General features: G+C 42.0%; 1 protein-coding gene across 1 annotated transcript; it reads right to left on the bottom strand.

The window, feature by feature from the left end:
- Positions 1-1,646: 1,646 nt before the first annotated feature.
- On the bottom strand, positions 1,647-16,960 carry LOC102687009 (endoplasmic reticulum aminopeptidase 1-like). Its single transcript, XM_015343430.2, has 18 exons — positions 16,877-16,960; positions 15,330-15,933; positions 14,996-15,134; positions 14,160-14,294; positions 13,444-13,564; positions 13,124-13,278; positions 12,418-12,531; positions 11,824-11,958; positions 11,065-11,196; positions 10,404-10,558; positions 9,941-10,020; positions 7,504-7,687; positions 6,918-7,074; positions 6,132-6,316; positions 5,248-5,415; positions 4,693-4,833; positions 2,825-2,906; positions 1,647-2,351 (listed from the first exon to the last, which is right to left on the bottom strand). Exons 2-18 carry the CDS (start codon positions 15,827-15,829, stop codon positions 2,127-2,129), a joined length of 2,808 nt encoding a protein of 935 aa, XP_015198916.2. The 5' UTR covers positions 15,830-15,933; positions 16,877-16,960; the 3' UTR covers positions 1,647-2,126.
- Between the last annotated feature and the right edge of the window lie 445 nt (positions 16,961-17,405).

Raw genomic sequence — 17,405 nt, 5'->3', positions numbered from 1 at the left:
TCATTGTTTTAATGGGGTATGCCCTTGTGAAGCGGGGGGGGGGGGGGGGCAGATGTGTGGATGTGTTATGGCAACTGTGGTGAGAAATAAACCATCTCTCCCTTCCCCTCTTGTAAGGTTATGCGAACTGTCACCCCATCCACATTTTTGTTCTTTTTTCTGCTTCTTTGACCAATGGCTAACTATGATGAAACCCTTCCAATCGTCCTGCTTTCTCTGTCCACCCCAGTCTGTTCTTGTTCGGGTCAGTGTTGCCCAAACTGCATGGATGTACTCATCATAGAGCTCTAAACCCTGGAAGGTGTCATTTTCTTTCTGTGCGTGGTTATACGGTAGTTATAGAATGGTCATCGGCTGTTCTGATTTTTACAGAAGTGAGGATATTTAACCTGGGGTCTTTCAGATTTTTCTGAATATTGTAAAATATTTCTCTCCTCTCACTCTCGTCAGGCTGAGGTTCTGTGTTCTTCTAACCTGAAGCTGTCAGGTGTCATGCCCTTATTTGTGTGAATTACAGGCTGCTGTACATTGTTTTGAATTCCTAAAGAAATCTAACAGGCTCTGCTGGTTTATGGAAGCATGTTGTTTGTTTCCATTATGCAGTTTATGAAGCACCACAAGGAGTCCTTAGTAACTATTCTGCTTGACAGATTGAAAGAACATATGACGGACATTCATCTGTCTTTAAAGTGCAGTATATTCATTCACAATTTAGAAGGGGCTTGGAATAAAGAAATGTTTTTTTTTTGTATGTAGGACCCAAGAGATCCCCGCATTTCCCTATAATATACTGAAAAGTGCAGAGGTTCCATCAAAGTAAGGTTACACAGTGCACTAATGAGTCCACTTCTGATTATTGACATTGCTGCCCTAGAAAACATTCAAAGAGCAGCCAGAATAAATTCAGGGCTAAAGGGAATACACAGGTATGTTAAAGGAGAGGGGATTTCATATAAGTAAAAAATAAAAAAAATCTTTAACATATTGACAGTCATCCTAATGGTTTATTTTATGCTCAACAGCCAAAAACAAAAAGAACAGAAGGTTCACTGGAAATTGTGAGGAAGTAAATTTAGGACTGAGAACAGGTACTTTTTAGAACTGAAAGTTAGTGTCTGGAGCAAGATTCCCAGTCATTTTCTTGAAACCGACGTCCTGGGAACTTTTCAGGAAAATAATATGCTCTTTAGGTCTGTATACTACTAACGGTCAAAGAAGGACAACAGAGAGAAGGCCCCCTCTGCTCTGTTATTATCATCTGCTGTAATGTCCTTGCAGGGAACTAGGAGTGTGTATTCCAAGAGTTGTGATGTATCAGTGAGCTCCATGCTGCTTTGCATGTACACCATTTACCAAGCCCGATAAGGAAAGAAGAGCTCTTGTAAAGAACTCATCTCCTGTTCTGTGCACAACAGTTAATGTCTGACCTCCTGCAACTGAACTCTTCACTGAACCGGGAAGACAGTCTGCTAAAACACTGGCCCTTTGTTATTTAGCTCATTGTCTGCAGCTCAGGTGCTGCACAAGATTTAACGTCTCTAATGATGTATAATTTAAACCCTGTTAGTGCACCACTTACAGGTATCAGAAAAAGTGTAAAGCACTCTTTGATTAAGTATATCAATTGTTTTCAACAAGTCCAGAAGAAAAGAGTAGTAATTATTTTATTCTGAATGCAACACTTATACATCCAAACACATTGATACACCTGTATTATAAATAATATACTTCACTCTTATTTTTGCTGGCTCAATCCATTTGATACCTTTATTGCAGTTAAAGTAAACATTGGGAGTTTTCATGTTTCTGAAATTTTCCAAAAGCATGCTCTATAGAACTCATATTCTAAATAAACTGTCCTTTTCAACCAGTTTTAAAACCCTGGTAAATTAATATCTCCCTATAAACCCATTTTACCCTTATCTTTAATCTACAACAAATATGTATCAAGCTGCCCTCAGAACAGCAGTATGCGATTTTATTGTTATATCTTTACATATTTTTTCAATTATCAATTTCACATACTGTTGATTAATTATAAATAGAATGTATAGAATGAATTTTTAAAACCATGATTAATTTCATACAGTATGTACTTCTAAACCATTATCTCCTTTCCCTGTGAGTTAGTAATGAATCTGTATCATTCCTCCCCAGACATAGCGATAGGTGGTCCTGTTTCTGCAGTACCTGTAAGTCACATAGCTATGGGAATACTTTTTTTGCAGCCAAGCCTTGATTGGGCCTGTGTTCCTCTTCAGCCACATCATGTTCAATCTGATGATTTCTAGGCTTTGTTCGACAAAGGCAAGATGTCCAAGTTTCTTCTGAGACACAAAAAAGTTATACACCTATAACAAAAAAAAATGTATAGTTTCTGAAGGAACAAAGAGTTAGCAGACATTTAGTCTACTGCAATTAAAAATAATGACACTAAGAATCTGTATATGTCATATGTCCAATGCATTTCATCAAAGAGAGAAACCGTTCCCCTGACATACACACACTCTTCGCCACAGTTTTTTTACTGGGTTGTGATTTTCAACACCTAACCTAAATCAGATTTAAGTAGTGAGAGTGTTTTTAAATTATGTGAGTTATTATAAAATAGTCAATAGTACAATGCCTTACATTTTAAAATGTAATTGTCAGTCAAAAAAAGAGTTAAATTAAACATGTTTAGACATGTTCAATTAAACACAAATGTTTAATTGAACTCTTTTTGTGTTTAATTAGGAAACACAAAGGCAAAAAATCAGATTAGCTTGAAGGGACAAGTGGTAAAGGAAGTCCTGCCTGAAAATAATAACTTGACTGTACTTACCTCATTGTACTTCTCTGTAGAGCTGAATCTTGATATAACAGAATTGACGATGTGGGACAAATATGAGGAGCCTAAAGAAAACCTGAGAGGGAGAACAGAGCAAATAAGATCAAACCACCACTCTGTAATCTTTACATGGGAATTTGTGTGTCAAATTAATGGACACAGGAACGGTGGCCCACAAGTGCAAAGCACAAAACCAAAAATGAGTGCATAAACAAAAAAACAACAAAAGCAAAAAAGAGTGTACACACAAAAAACAACACTGCACAAACAAAAATGTGTTCAAAAGGGAAATAGATTTTTACAACGGACAAGACATCTCTTGTTAGGTGACAGGGCAGCACTGAGTGGAGTGGGACGTTTTTGAATTTTTGTAAAATCTTAAGAAACACCACAAGAGTAGGATGTTCTGTCGGGTTTGCGGAGGGCAGCTTGCTGTAAACTATTCGTTTTGCCCACATTGCAGCAGATCTATAGGATTTTTACAAAACTGTAAAATGTTTATAGAAAATCTATGATCAATCACTGTATATATATAGCCCTCGCTGAACTGCTCCTTTACTGAGTCAAAGCTGCCAAGGCTGTCTCCATTAACAACACTTGAAGCAAAACATGTAAGCTGACATTAGAGAAAAATATGTAGCTATAGCTTTGCAATATGTATTTTTACAGCGAAACTAATGCAAAATGTGGAGCAGTCTTATCTGATGTCTCCTTGATTTGCAAAAATCCTACAGATTTGCCACAATGTGGGCAAAATGAAGTTCTCACCAAGCTACCCTCCACAAAACGAACAGAACTGTCACTGTTGTCATCCCTCCTCTAGAGAGCGCCCCTACCTTTTTTCGTTGTGTTCCCAGGTTTATTTGTCCCAGTTGCGTCTTATTCCCTTTTCCCTATTCAAGCGCGGCGTCTCCGTAGTTCTGGGCTCAGCTTTGGAAGACGGACGTCTGAAGGCCTGCCTATCCACCGGGCTCAGGAGCAGTCTGAGGGCAGGGCCTTTTCCCCAGACGTCCTGACCTACTGAGTCCGGGGCTCGGAGCGCCTTGTCCTGTCAAGGTTTTAACTATCCCTATTCCTAGTTCCCTGTGTTCGTCTCGGATGGATCTCCCGGCACCTGGACCTTGGACCGCTCCCTGATTCCCCCCACTGGACTTCCTGTTGGACTCGTTGGCCTGCGCTCCCCCCATGCACCAGATCACCGTCGTCACCACCCCCTGTGTTTCTACCCAGCCAGATCCTGCTGTGTCTTCCCTGATGTCCTCCTCCAGTCACTTCCGGATTATACCATCTCGGATAGGGTCTTTAACAACGCATTTCACGGGAGTCTGACCCGGCTCCCATGACATGAACATCCTACTGTCGTGGTGCTTTGAGATTTGAGAAAATTCACAAAAACATCTCTTTGTGCGCTCTTTTTTGTTTTTGTTTTGCACCTTTGGGCCACTGTACAAATGATACGAGGTCCTTTGTGATCAAATAGTCAGTTTAATGTTTTGTCCAAATGACAGTAGCTCCTGCAGCAGTGTCCCTAGTCACCATACTGGGGGCATTGGTGAGGATCACCAATTGGAGACCGCCACCTACTGGTCCACCAACACCAACTGCAGCAGCAAGGTGGATAGTTAACTGTAGGAATACAATCTAATGAATAGCACAGTAGTCCACTTTAAATGGGATGGGTTTGTTCATAGAATGTCATACTGATTCTTGATTGTAGAAGAAAAACAAAGGAAACAGTTCTTTTTAAATTCAGTAACATTTTACAGGCGTGGCATGCTGTTAAGCCTGGTGCAACTGTCTACCTCCAGCCCCTGAGAGTGTGTGACCACCTGTCTTCAATGAGAAATAAGTAGGGAACGTACTTCTCCACCAGCTCCTCCCAGTGACTCCGCACAAACCTCCACACCAGCTCATTGCTCCAAAGACTGCCCGCCATCCGGCTGACTAAGATGATAAAGTCCTGCGTCTTTATGGCTTGGTTCTGCAGCGCAGCATTCAACAGCCTGAAACAAGTGAGGGTTTGCAGTCACTCTGAGGGGTTTGCATGGAATACATGGAGACACAGCTTAGTAATTATGCACAACAGAGGAACAGCTCCAGTACAAGATATACAAAGTACCATATATATCCATTTAAACTGTGTGAAAACAAATACACTGCATGACAATTAAGGTGTGAATAATTTAAATCATCTTGTGTTCTCTGAGAATATTCTTTACATACCCATCCCTTCATGTACAAAATGAAACAGAGAAGCTATTTTAGGATTAATGACCTCGTTCAATCAAGTGTAAGAATGCTACATATCTGTTAATCAGTATAGATTTTTTTAAACAAATCTTTCAAATCTTGTAGAATTAAATCAACCTTAGCTAACATTATTGTGAATTGTGATTGTGAAAAGCACGGGCACTTGCCAGATTTTCTTCTTCAGATTCCTGGTACTGGAGAGAGCCGCCAGGAGGAGCGCTTTCTCCGTGCTGGAGACGCTGCGCAGGTACTTCTGCAGCACGAACATCCACTCCCTGTGCCCGCCTCTCCGGACACCCTCACGGAAAATCAGACCTCGCAGGGTCCTGGGCAGCCTGCGACAGCACCCACAGCATCACAGACGAGTCCCACAGCAGGACAGCGCAGCACGCAGGTCCACGGAACATTAAAAGGCAGCAGATGACCACTGGAGATTTGCATAATCTAATTTGCCGCCACAAAACCGTGCACGGTTCCTATACACTTGAAACACGTCCTCACCCCTGGACTACCTGGTTCACTGCAGTAGCCTTCTGTACCGTCTTATTTCTGATGTCTCATTCAGTCATTTGGGGCGGGTTTCACGATTCTTTCTAATGGTTTTGAAAAGGTACAGTAGGGGACTTGTCAGCTTTGCAATTCAGTTTGACGTATAAACTTCTCCTTGAGAAGCGTGGGTGTTCTTAGCACTAACTCGAGAACTGAACTTGCATCGCACACGAGCAAGGTAAAAATACTTTAATAAAGAGTGACCGAAATAAATAATGTTTTTTAGATTAAAAAATCTGTGATAGTTGATATCATTTTCTATTCTCAGGCTACCGCCTTGAGCCTTATTCTTCACGTTAATCAAGAAGCTATAAAATGCAACTTCTATGGACACACGCAGTACATGCAGTATCCGCCAATGGAGTAAAACACACGTGAGAGGTGGGAATGCTACACGCGTCGTGTGCAGCCCAAGCAGGGGTCCCTCCAGGCCCTCTCCAAACCCCAAGCGCTACGTGTCCCGCGACCCCCGCTTTCCGCCCCACTCTCCCAGCCCCCTTACGGGATCTTCCCGTCGTTTGCCATCCAGCTGTGGAAGATGTTCTGTGCCCGCTGCCTCACGGGCAGCGAGGGCATCCCGCTGGCGAGGGACAGCAGCAGCACCCGCAGGTCCTGCTGCGGCAGGGAGCCGCTGTCGTCGAAGCTCCGCGCCCGGATCTGCCTCTCCAGCACGTCCCACAGGTGAGTCTGCCAGACAGGAGCACAGAGACAGACAGCTCCGCACAGTGAGACCGCAGCACCGCGGCCCGGCCAGCTCACTCCGCTAACACTCCCCGAAAGCGGAAATGTGCTGAAATCTAGTGAGAGGTTTTATATTTCTCTCTATATATACTGTCTGAAATTCCAGTGCCTTTTTAAATGCAGTCATTTTTTATTTGCCGTTGTTACCCTTAATTCAAAATGTTTCGCAAATGATTTAGTCATTAAAAATTGAATTATTCACTTGTGCTTTTCTTTCGTATTTTGATCACTTTATTGGCCATATACAATTTATTATATGAGGGATCTGTCTTTTCGCGTACCCCAACTTGCTCTCCATGAGATACATGGAGAAGCTTGGGGTCAGAGCGCAGGGTTATTTTTGACGGGGAAAATGGGCCATATTAAATCACACTGGATAACCCGTTCTACTGCACAAGATGAGTGTATCCGACAAACTTGCATATATTTCTGCGCATTTAGAATTTCAATTCCATGTGTGTTGTTGTGGAGAATATTATTTTTTGGCGTATAATCAATGTTTTTTAAATTGTATGTGAAAATAAAGGTAAAAAACCGTGCTTTTCACCTTGATCAAGTGGAAAACACATCTCTGTCTGCCGAAAGATAATTTACTCATAATCTTTCCCATGTGAGAGACGAACATCCGTATGGGCAAGTACTCCTCTTCATGCTTGAGGTATAGGCTGAGGGCGAATGATTCGCTGTACTGCAGCGACCCCTGGCTGTAAGAGGCAGAAATGTCATTTTACAAGCCGACCGAACCGTCAGGCACAGCTGAGAGGTCTGCCATGTCGGTCTTTGGAAAAAAAAAACTTTGTAAGACCTTTTAAATTAGCAATCAAAAAATGCTTGCAACTCTCCATAACTTGAATGTGTTCTTTTTGTATTCAATAAAAGCATGAACTGTTTTAACCATATTCTATCCCAAATTGCATGGGTAACTTTCCCAATACAGTGCGAGATTTGTGTGTGATATATCATACATAAGAGAGGAATGCAATCCGTTTATGTCATTCAGGTCAGACTCAAACAACAATAATGCTTAAAACGATATGTGAGTGGTGACCATGCTCGTAAAGCACTCTGTCGATGTGAGAGCACAACAGCCTGTCTCCCAGAGCCAAGCCAGGCCCTGTCTCCCAGCTCGGTACCTGGCAAGGTGAAAGGCATCATCAATCAGACTGGCTCTGTCGATCCGGCTGAACACTGTGTGACGCTCCTGCAGCTGTCTGACGAGGGCGTGCAGGGTGGGCAGGTCGTAGGACACCCTGTAGAAGCCGGTGGAATTGACATTGGCTTTGATCCAGGCCACTTCGTGAGGGAGACTGATGAGCTCTGTGAGGCAGAGGACAACGTGAGTGAGTCTGAAATTCATCTGGAGTGTTGTGACCCAGTGGGGGGTTTAATAGGGAGCCAAAATATACCATTGTGTATCTGTCTATCAATATACCTAACTAGAAAGGAAAATCACTGATATACAGTATACTGTATAGATCTCTATTATAAATCAGACTCAAGTTTGTATAAAGAGAGGAAAGCCAAAATCAAAATGATGCCCAGGGAGCCAATGACTTAAAGGGGTTACTTGTAAAACCTCCTATTTACACCACAAAATAAATAAAGTTGCCAGGTGTGCACAGCGCCTTGTTCTGCGATTCAGAATGAGGCAACAAAACTTCCAGTGACTTGTGCATTGCAAACAAGTCGGCTTGTGAACACATCTCTTTTAATCTGATAGAAAAATTGCTTTCGGTTTTGAGATGGTTTTGCCGACAAATACTACTTACTTGTTAACTCTGCATGCAGATCATATTGGAACATGTCTGCTGCACAACCTGTATTTATACACTCGTACATCACATGCCATTATTCACTGCAATGACTAGTGGGCAGGAAGGGCTGCTTCACATGGCAATTCGTGGGAACTTGAATGTGAATATGGCGACTTACAGTACTTTCACAAAGTTCACAATTTTGCGCTTAATTCGCAATTTGTAATTTTTTTTCTATGGCATCAATGAATTGATTTTGTTACCGAGATTTATTAACTGGTCTGAGAAATTGGGGATGCAGTTGGCCTTTAACTATTCTGGAATCAGCAGACTCTGTCTGGCCCTGCTTTGTATGCTAATGGGCTGTTGAAAGGAATCACTGGATTTGGGGCATTTCCTGGGGCAGGAGCCTGGGACACAGCATTGCAAACTAGGCTGTCCTGTTGCTTTCTGTGCTGGAGGGCCCTGCTCAGTGTAACTCCCCCTTACTGGCTAATCTCAGCCATTTTAAACTTACTGCATGTGTGGATGTTTAATTCATAAAGAGCACGAAGTCTACTGCATTGGGTGTTTCTTCTCTTTAGAAAACACAGAGTTCATGTTTATTCCCATATTTGTGATTGGGGAGAGAGGCACTGGATCCATTCTCCTCTTAGGGCACTGAAGTAATAAGAATGGGATACAAATGGGTGACTTCTCAATAATAGTGCCATATGAAACATAATCCATTGTCAGTCTGCAAGGTATGTTTTCGGTTGCTTTGTTTTTGTCACAAGTCCTTCCTTTGCTTTGCGATGGATTGGTTAATCTCACACTTCACTCTTCCTCCCAGTGTCTCACAATGCATGGATTGTGATTTCACTGTGCTTTACTACACTTCACTGTGCCTTTAACAAGGTACCTTTGGTGCTTCTCTACCACCCCAACACACTTTCTATCCCCAGGACTATTAACAACAACTTTTTCATCCTAAAGGATGATCCCTCCATTGGGCCCCTCTTTTCTGATCACCCCATCATCTCATATCGCCAACCCCCTAATCTGTGTAACCTTCTTGTTCACAGCTCCCTTGACCACCCTCAACCATCATCCACACCAGGTACTTTCCCTTGCAACAGAGCTCGCTGCATCACCTGCAAGTACACATCTAACACCACATCATTTTCAAGGCCCCTCAGGACAATCCCAGATAACCCAGATGGCATCTTGTACCTCCAGCAACCTTATTTACTGTAGCTCTTGCAGGAAATGCCCAGCCATCTACATTGGAGAAACAGGAAGGAGACTCGGGAGACCGCTTCAGAGAACATGTTAGGGCTGTGAAGATTAAAGATTTCTCCAAGCCTGTTGTTTCTCATTTCACCTCTGGTGGCCATGACCACTCTAATCTCCCCATCTGTGTTCTCAAAAACGGTTTTCTGAACTCATACATCAGAAAGACTACAGAAACCACAATTATCCTGCAGCTAGGATCACACCTTCCCCCTTCTCTTAACGACAGACTACTTTTCTTCTAAATTCTCTCTATTCATTGTAGGTTTCATTTCACACCTCTCTTCACCTATCCTGACTTCACACCTCCTGATTGGCCTCTCTTTCTGTCCCCTGTTATCGCCTCTCGCTCCTCCTCTCTCCAAGCTTTTGTTCTCCCGCTGCATTACCTTTGCCTACTGCCCTGTCTTTCTCACACCTGAAGAAGGCTCCATGGCCGAAACGTTGTGTTTTCATTCTTCTCTTTTAAGCATGAAATAAACCTATTACTTGTTCCTTTGCAACTTATTGAGTAGTAATTTCCTTACAAAGAATAAGAAATTACCTTCTTTCTTCTTCATTAGGTAGGTGGTGGCAGATGATGAGGTGCTTGAATAAAACGTAAATGGAATCTGCCACAGGAACCTCAAAGCAAAGGTGAAAAATAAATAACGATTTAGGAGGAAAATAAAGAATCCGAGTGTGGTCTCTGACCGAAGCAGACTGTAGAGGAGATTCTTCAGGTAGAAATGCCCAGCAGGATGAGCACGGCTGGGACCGGGTGAGTTTGTGTTGATCACAGTGAATGAGGACTGCAGCAGCACCTCAGAGATGACTAACAAGTAGTGACTATAAACAGGGGACTTCCACGCACAGTAATCAGTGATTACTGAATCAAATAATCAAAGAAATTAAAATCATAGTGGAGAGGAGAAGGGGAGGAGACATGGACAGTTCAGACAGGGGCATACACAACATGGAAAGGAGAAGAAGGTGAAATGGAGACACAGAGTTTTTTTCACCCTTACCCTGTTCCATTCTGGGGATATAGAGTGAAAATATCCTGCTGCAGTTTCACTTTCTGTCCGGAGACTTGCACGGACACCACAGGGTAGCCTTTTTGTTTCGTCCAGGTATCCATTATAGCTTTTACATTCACTCTCCTGTTGTGCTCCAGAGCGCTCTGAAAAGAAGACTTCCCTGCGTTTGACTGCTGTTCTAGACACAATCTGCTAGCCCTGGTGTGTGAATACCTGCCCAGGACTTGTTTCAACTATAGTATAGCAGATCTGACCAAAGTGAACAGAAATGTGTTCCACCAAAATGAACATATTAACAGAATGATCTAATAATTACTACTTATGATCTATGACAGGTAACGGCCTATACTAAGTATATGTTTTTTTTCATTGCATTTTCGGAAAAAAGATCCTACTGCAATATTCCACAAAGACAGAGGGAAAAGTGAGAGTGAAAAGATGCAACCATGAAGGCATCTACTGTATGTCAGTGAACATTTGCTGAACTGGTACCCGGTACACTACTGGATGAGTAGTCTGTAATTTACGGGTAGAGTTATTGTGCCATTAAGAGTGCTAGAGCTGGAGCACGCCTGCAGTGAAGGATTACCAGAATGATTAGAAAGTACCAGGTTTCGCCTCCCCAGCCCTTGAAGAGGGCTGTCTATACCTTTGTCAGTGCGCTCCAGAGGTCATCCTGCTGTGCATTGCTGTAACTGTGCTGCTTCAAATAGGCTCGAATCCCAGCAGTAAATACCGTCTCATTCAGATAGCTCTGGATCATTCTCAAAATACTGGCACCCTGCAGAGACAGTAGAGAGGGTGTTTACTCTAGTGAGATATACACAATGCAGGAAATACAAGAAGATGCACTGTATCACACTGGGCAGGTGGCCCTGTACAGTATGTAGTAGGCTAGATGATGCAGTGGTCAGAGATAAGGACTGTTACCGGGACATTCCCAATTTAAAATGGGCTCCAACATTGATTCACACAGTATCACTACCATGTATGAGTTATTTAACTCTCTTGTGCTCTGGATGTTAAAGTTTTGCAGATATTGTTTGTGATTCTACAGTAGAACCGATGAGGTATAAGTCTCTGTAGGTTAGTCTGGATAATTAAATATATGTTGCATAATTTTCACAAAGATATGATTATTGCCAGTTTTAGACTGCATATTTAAGTGTTAGCTGTGCTATATTCATTGTCAGTAAATGTACTATGAATAAATACAATTAGAGGAATTACATTAATATCAGATTTCAGAGAACCCAAGATCAACAAAGAACAACAAGAATATACTGCAGGAATCCTGGGACCCTTCTTTCATGTAACCACAGCAGTGATTAGTATACACATGTAAGAAATGTTTCTAGAAATGTTCCATTTTTTTATCACATCAAATTTGTTCTCATTTCTTTCTAACCTTGCAGTAGGAGACAATATCAAACATCTGCCTAATCTGCTGGGAGTTCTTCACTGGCAGAGAGATGGGGTGAGAGGAGCTAAAGGAGTCCCTCTCCAGAGCTCTGTAGACGTTCACAATGAGCAGCTGGTCTTCCTGAAACACACAGCACACATTTGGATCTGGCAAATATCACAGAACTAGATTTTCATCTCAGTGTTACCACCATTAAGTGGAGATATGCTCAGATTAAAGAGCACGACAACATCCCATCTAAAATAAATAGGATTCTGTCTTAACCCAAATGTATAGGTAGTTTAACCAATACTGTCACGTGATATCAAACATAATAATGTACTGTAGGTTAAGAAATAGTTTGCTTAGAAACATGAACACAGCTGGAAGTAAAGGGGTTATGTTGTGTATGTACAAGGCATGTATCTATTTCATAGTCCTTTGTAAAAAATCAACAGGATGCAAAAAAATGATTACTGTAGTATTTATTTATTGGAAGTATTCAATATTGCAAACTCCATGCATGGATTCTTTTTCAGGGAAAGCAGAAACAGAAGAATACTTTTTGAGCCACCAATTCTCAAGATGTTCCTCACTCACCACACACCAGCTTGGCTCCAGTTTGTCTGCAGCGATGAACTGCATATAATTTCCAAAACCTTCATTCAGCCACAAGTCATTCCACCACTGCATGGTGACCAGATTTCCAAACCACTGGAAACAAGTGTTTTAACAAGATCAGCTCTCAGTTAATAGCAGGAGCCACGATGCATCTGCATTGTTTTCTACTGAAACAGTTTCTCAAAAGTGATTGACACATCCAGACAAAACAGAACCAATGGCGTCTTATTTTTCTTTTGCAGTGGTACTTAAGTAAATTTCGTGCATTCCAGTTCTTTCAAGATCCACCATAAATTCCAGACAATTGCTGAGATCCAACACATAATGGCAATATTACCAAATTAATCTGGTGTTCTCAGTTCATCATGCTAGAGATGACTACTGATGCTTCGTCTGAGGACTACTCAAGATGACTGCTAGAGATGACTACTGATGCTTCGTCTGAGGACTACTCAAGATGACTGCTAGAGATGACTACTGATGGTAGGCAGCTGCGTCAGCATGCATAGGCTGCAAAGGAGACCAGGTAAAGGATCATTCCATGCTGTGGTAAAGAAAAGAAACACTAGGTTTCGGCACTGTGACACTTCAAGAAGGCTTCACAGCCGAAACAGCATGGAGTGAGGCTTTACTTGCTGCTTTTCACTTCGTGTCGTGTGTGGAAAGAGAGACGTGAGACACCTGCCTGGTGAGCGAACTCGTGGGCCGTGACCAGCATGATCCACAGCCTGTTCTTCTCGCTGGAGGTCATGGGGTCATACAGCAGGCTGGTCTCGCGGAAGGTGACCAGACCCCAGTTCTCCATGGCTCCAGATTCAAATTCAGGAATGGCCACCAAGTCTGAACACAGGGAAGAGCAAGGAACAGAGTAAAACATCTTTCCATGTAACATGACAGAGACAGATTTCCACAGGGGTGAGAGAAGCAATCCACAAATTAATCTGAACAGATCAGGTATTCCTTTGTGTATCTCTTTTTTTTTGAGAATGCTAAGTAACTCCATACCAATTTTGGGAAGAGGGTATCGAATCTGGAAGTATTCTTCAAAAAATTCCAGGATCTTCACCGCAACATCGAGAGCATAGGAGGTCTGGTCGATCTGATTGGGGGGGGCGTAGACGGACACCTGGCAAACACAGCACAGCTAAACATCGGCCCTGAGCATCATCGGTTAACATCAACACTCTGCAGCAAGCACAGCATGTGGTATCCAAACTTGATTGTACATGATTTTACATGAGTAAAAACTTCCATGCTTGCCAGTTTTCGACAAAACGATGTCACATTTTGAAACATGGTAAAATTATAGAATTACCATCAGATTTATGGGACACAAGGAATTAGTGTTACAAATATTTGTGAGGTTCGGATCAGGTATGAAGCCAAGACCACGTCATTCTCCACCTTTCCCCATCACCGAAGGTCTGTTTTTCTCCACTATCTTATAAGTGGATGTCCTAAGCACCAGTTTAAGGTGGCTCCTGGTTTTACAGGGCATCTTAAGCACTGGTACTGGTTTTCCAATGACATCGATTCAATATGTTAAAATGAATTGTAACACCTCCAAATTCATAGAGCACTTAAAGAAAAGAAAGAAAAAGTTCAGCTTCAGTTGCTTTGTGCAGCTGGTTACAGACAACCACTGCCCATGTTACACATCTGGAAATATTTGATTAGACGCATTTTTATATGTTAAATAGTAATTTGATTGAAGAATTTACCCTAGTGCCATATTTTGATTTTGTGCCGTTGGATGTAAAGTCACTGATGACGAAGGCGACCAAATAGCTGCTCATCCTCACACTGTGGAGGAAATGATCTTCAAGCAGTCCATCAGCCCTCGGCTTTGTCTTCACCTGAATAAACATAAACCATATATAAAAATAAATTGAATTGAATTGAAGCTAAAATGGTTTAGTTAGCTATTTTTTCTCATATAAATTGTTTAAATCTGCTATCGCGTCTCACAGATATAGTACGTGCTTTCACAACTGGCACTTTCCCTTTTCATCTGCCAGTTTGAGCGACCGGAGAAAGGCCCTGGCTTCTCCTGTATGGGTCTGTCATCTAGAGTTCATGAGAAAGGGGTACAAATATGACATTTGTTTTAGAAATCAAGTTTTTTGTTTTTGCATGCCCTCCTCACTTGCCATTGCCAGCTGCTGATGAGCTGGGCTTACCTGCAACTCACGGGCAGAAGGAGGCCCTGTGTGGTGTCCTTCTTTCAGTGCCATCCATCACTAGAACACCACTTGGAGATGAAGTGCGTCTTTTACTGTGTCTCTCAAGTGCAAGCTGCCTGGCAACTTTGAGGATGGCTCAGAACCAGCCAATCCTGGTGGAACTCAGAGTCCAAGCTGGCTAAGGGCGTTACCTTGCCACGGACGGACTATGGAACTCTGAGCACGGAGCCAGCACTTTTACTGGGACCAAAAAAGTGTATTTTACCAAACGCAAACCAAATAATTTCAGGGAAGGCAGGAGAACCCATGAAATGGAACCACTAAAGTCTCATAATCACAGATATGTGGACAATGAATCAGGAGGCCTTCCTTACCTTGGGCATGTTGGAGATGGCCTTGTTATTATAGTCCCGCACAACGACAATCGAAAACACAGCCTTCATGCTGGGGTCATCAAAGCAGGGGAAAGCCTTCCGGGCAGAGGTGGGCTCAAATTGAGTGGCAGCTAAAATCCTAACGATAAAACACACAACTGCAGTACTTCACTAGGCTTCTCTGTGATGGATATTCCTTTAGGCTCCTTTTCCAGGAACTGCAGAATTGTTCATATCTACCACTGCTGCTACTGTTGTAACCGAACTGATACTACACACATGCAAATAAAGAAAAAACGATGCATTGTTAATCCCACGCCTAAGGAGCACCTACCTTGGGATTGTGTTGTCTGTCCAGTAGGAGGCTTTGTAGAGCCCAGAGAAGCCGGTGGAGATTGTGGTGTTGTATGCGATAGACAGCTGGTATTTCCTCCCTGCTGCCAGGGGTATCTCGGAGATGAACGCCAGCTGCTCATTGGGGACAGACTCCAGCACGCGGACTGAGATGCTTTCCTGGCCGTGGTGTGGGGTCAGCTCTTTCAGAAAGGCCTCCGTTATGGACAGATTCTTGCCATTCAGCACAACAGAGGTCGTGCTATTCAAAGCCGTCATCAGGATATGCACCCGACCAGTGACGGTGTTCGTATTGAGGTCTGGGTGGATGTAGATGTAGTACTGCTCAGGTACCAGGGTGCGTGGAAGACGGTACTGATGCCATGGAAATGAGGCCCCCTGCTCTTGACTGCTGCCGACAGCTGTAGCAGCATCGCTCATCTCCAGAGCTTCCCAAATTCCAGCCACCCACAAGACCAAGACAACACAAGCTGAAGCCATGGATGTTGTCTGCCTTCAGCGGGTTTATTCTATATTATAGTCTTTCCTATATTGCTGAAAATAAGCTCTTCTCAACCCCTGCTTTTACTAATCTCAGAGGAATCCTAAAATACAAAAGAAAGGAGTGATGTAAAAAAATTGTGTAAGCCACATCATTGATCTGTCCATATTCAGATTACCAAGATATTAGTCTCTTTTTGTGTTTACCCATGTTCAATATTTCAGGAACAATATCTATGTAACGCCAGAGAGAGACAGATGGCGTTCAATGCGGTTTCTGTTTTGAGATTTTACAGATGTTTTCCTTCCTATTTAACTGGAATACCTGCTATCAAGAGTCCAGGTCCCATAAAAAAACTCTCAATATGTACATTGACACAGTGTCTTCAGTACAATTTCTGTTAACACTAAAGAAGAAAAGTTGATTTTTAGATTCAAAGGATCATAAAGCATCCAGTCTTTTTATAAAAAGAGCTAGAAATTGCTAGAAATGCTACAAGAAGTAACTCATTATTAAATATATCATTTTTATAATCACATCAAATATCTCAATGGATGATCAGCTTTAATACTACACTGGAGTTTCTGTTCAATATTTTTTTAAAGCTTTGAAATCAGAAAGGTGGAAAATAATTGTCAACAACCTCTTGCCAATCAAGAATTCAAATAATAATAGTGGACATGGAAAAGGAGAATATCTTACCAATGGAAATTTACATGAAAAAATATTTTGCAGACTTTCAATTACAAAATGTATCCAACACTTTCAAGAATGGGAAAATAGGTTTTAGCAAACTGTCCCAGAAATCCAAGCAAGAGAGTTATGCCAGTAGGCTTGTAGCTTTTCTAAAGAGACTTAAAAGAAAGTGGATCCAAGACAGAAATGAACTGAACACTTCTGTGCAACTCATTGTAAAATCTAGTGTCAAACTAGGCTTTAACAACAACACTGACAAAAAGGTTGCACACATTATACTAGAACCAGTTTATGTTGATAATTAATAAAAGTCACTTTGTGTAAAGCATTTCTTAAACTGTTTAAATTACCTGCAGTTTCCAGTAATGTCCTTCTGAGGTGTGTCCACTGCCTACTGTTCTGAGGTCCACAGACACGAATGCTGTCAGCTCACTGTTTGCATATCTATTGATATCACACACCCAATCAATAACGATGTAGAACAGCCTTCCAGTTCTCTTGAATAAGGAGATATGCATCATATGCATCATAGATACCAGGGAGAGTAAGAGCTTGTATGCTGCGAGTTTGTATGCTGTCTGCTGGTTTGGAACTCTGCTAATTGCTTTTTCTGTTTGGACCCCTTTCTCAATCAATCAAGTTAGCTTGTTTTACTAGAGGGGAGTGAGACAGACTTGACTGACTGCAGAATACAATATAAAAGTGAGCCTTATAGACCATTATTAAAATCACCCCAGAGACCTTTAAGGTTTGCTTTAAAATTATACTGTATAGCTAGATGTGTCTATTCACTCGGGGTTTATAATCCTTTTCTCTTTTTTAAATTAGAATTCAAAAACACTGGCCACTTTATTCCTTTACTGTTCCAGGCAAATGAGT

This window comes from Lepisosteus oculatus, chromosome 5 (assembly GCF_040954835.1).
Source record: "Lepisosteus oculatus isolate fLepOcu1 chromosome 5, fLepOcu1.hap2, whole genome shotgun sequence".
NCBI classification, from domain to species: Eukaryota; Metazoa; Chordata; class Actinopteri; order Semionotiformes; family Lepisosteidae; genus Lepisosteus; species Lepisosteus oculatus.
The sequence above is the reverse complement of the archived record's forward strand: the minus strand, read 5'-3'. Positions and strand labels throughout refer to the sequence as shown.

What these genes read in the sequence shown, in the direction of transcription:
- LOC102687009 (XM_015343430.2), bottom strand. Translation starts at nt 15,829, where the DNA reads ATGGCTTCAGCTTGTGTTGTCTTGGTCTTGTGGGTGGCTGGAATTTGG. An exon ending in CCCACGAGTTCGCTCACCAG is followed by an intron (nt 12,532 to 13,123) that starts GCAGGTGTCTCA and finishes ACTTGTTTCCAG; the next exon opens with TGGTTTGGAAATCTGGTCAC. An exon ending in TGGAGCCAAGCTGGTGTGTG is followed by an intron (nt 11,959 to 12,417) that starts GTGAGTGAGGAA and finishes TGTGTGTTTCAG; the next exon opens with GAAGACCAGCTGCTCATTGT.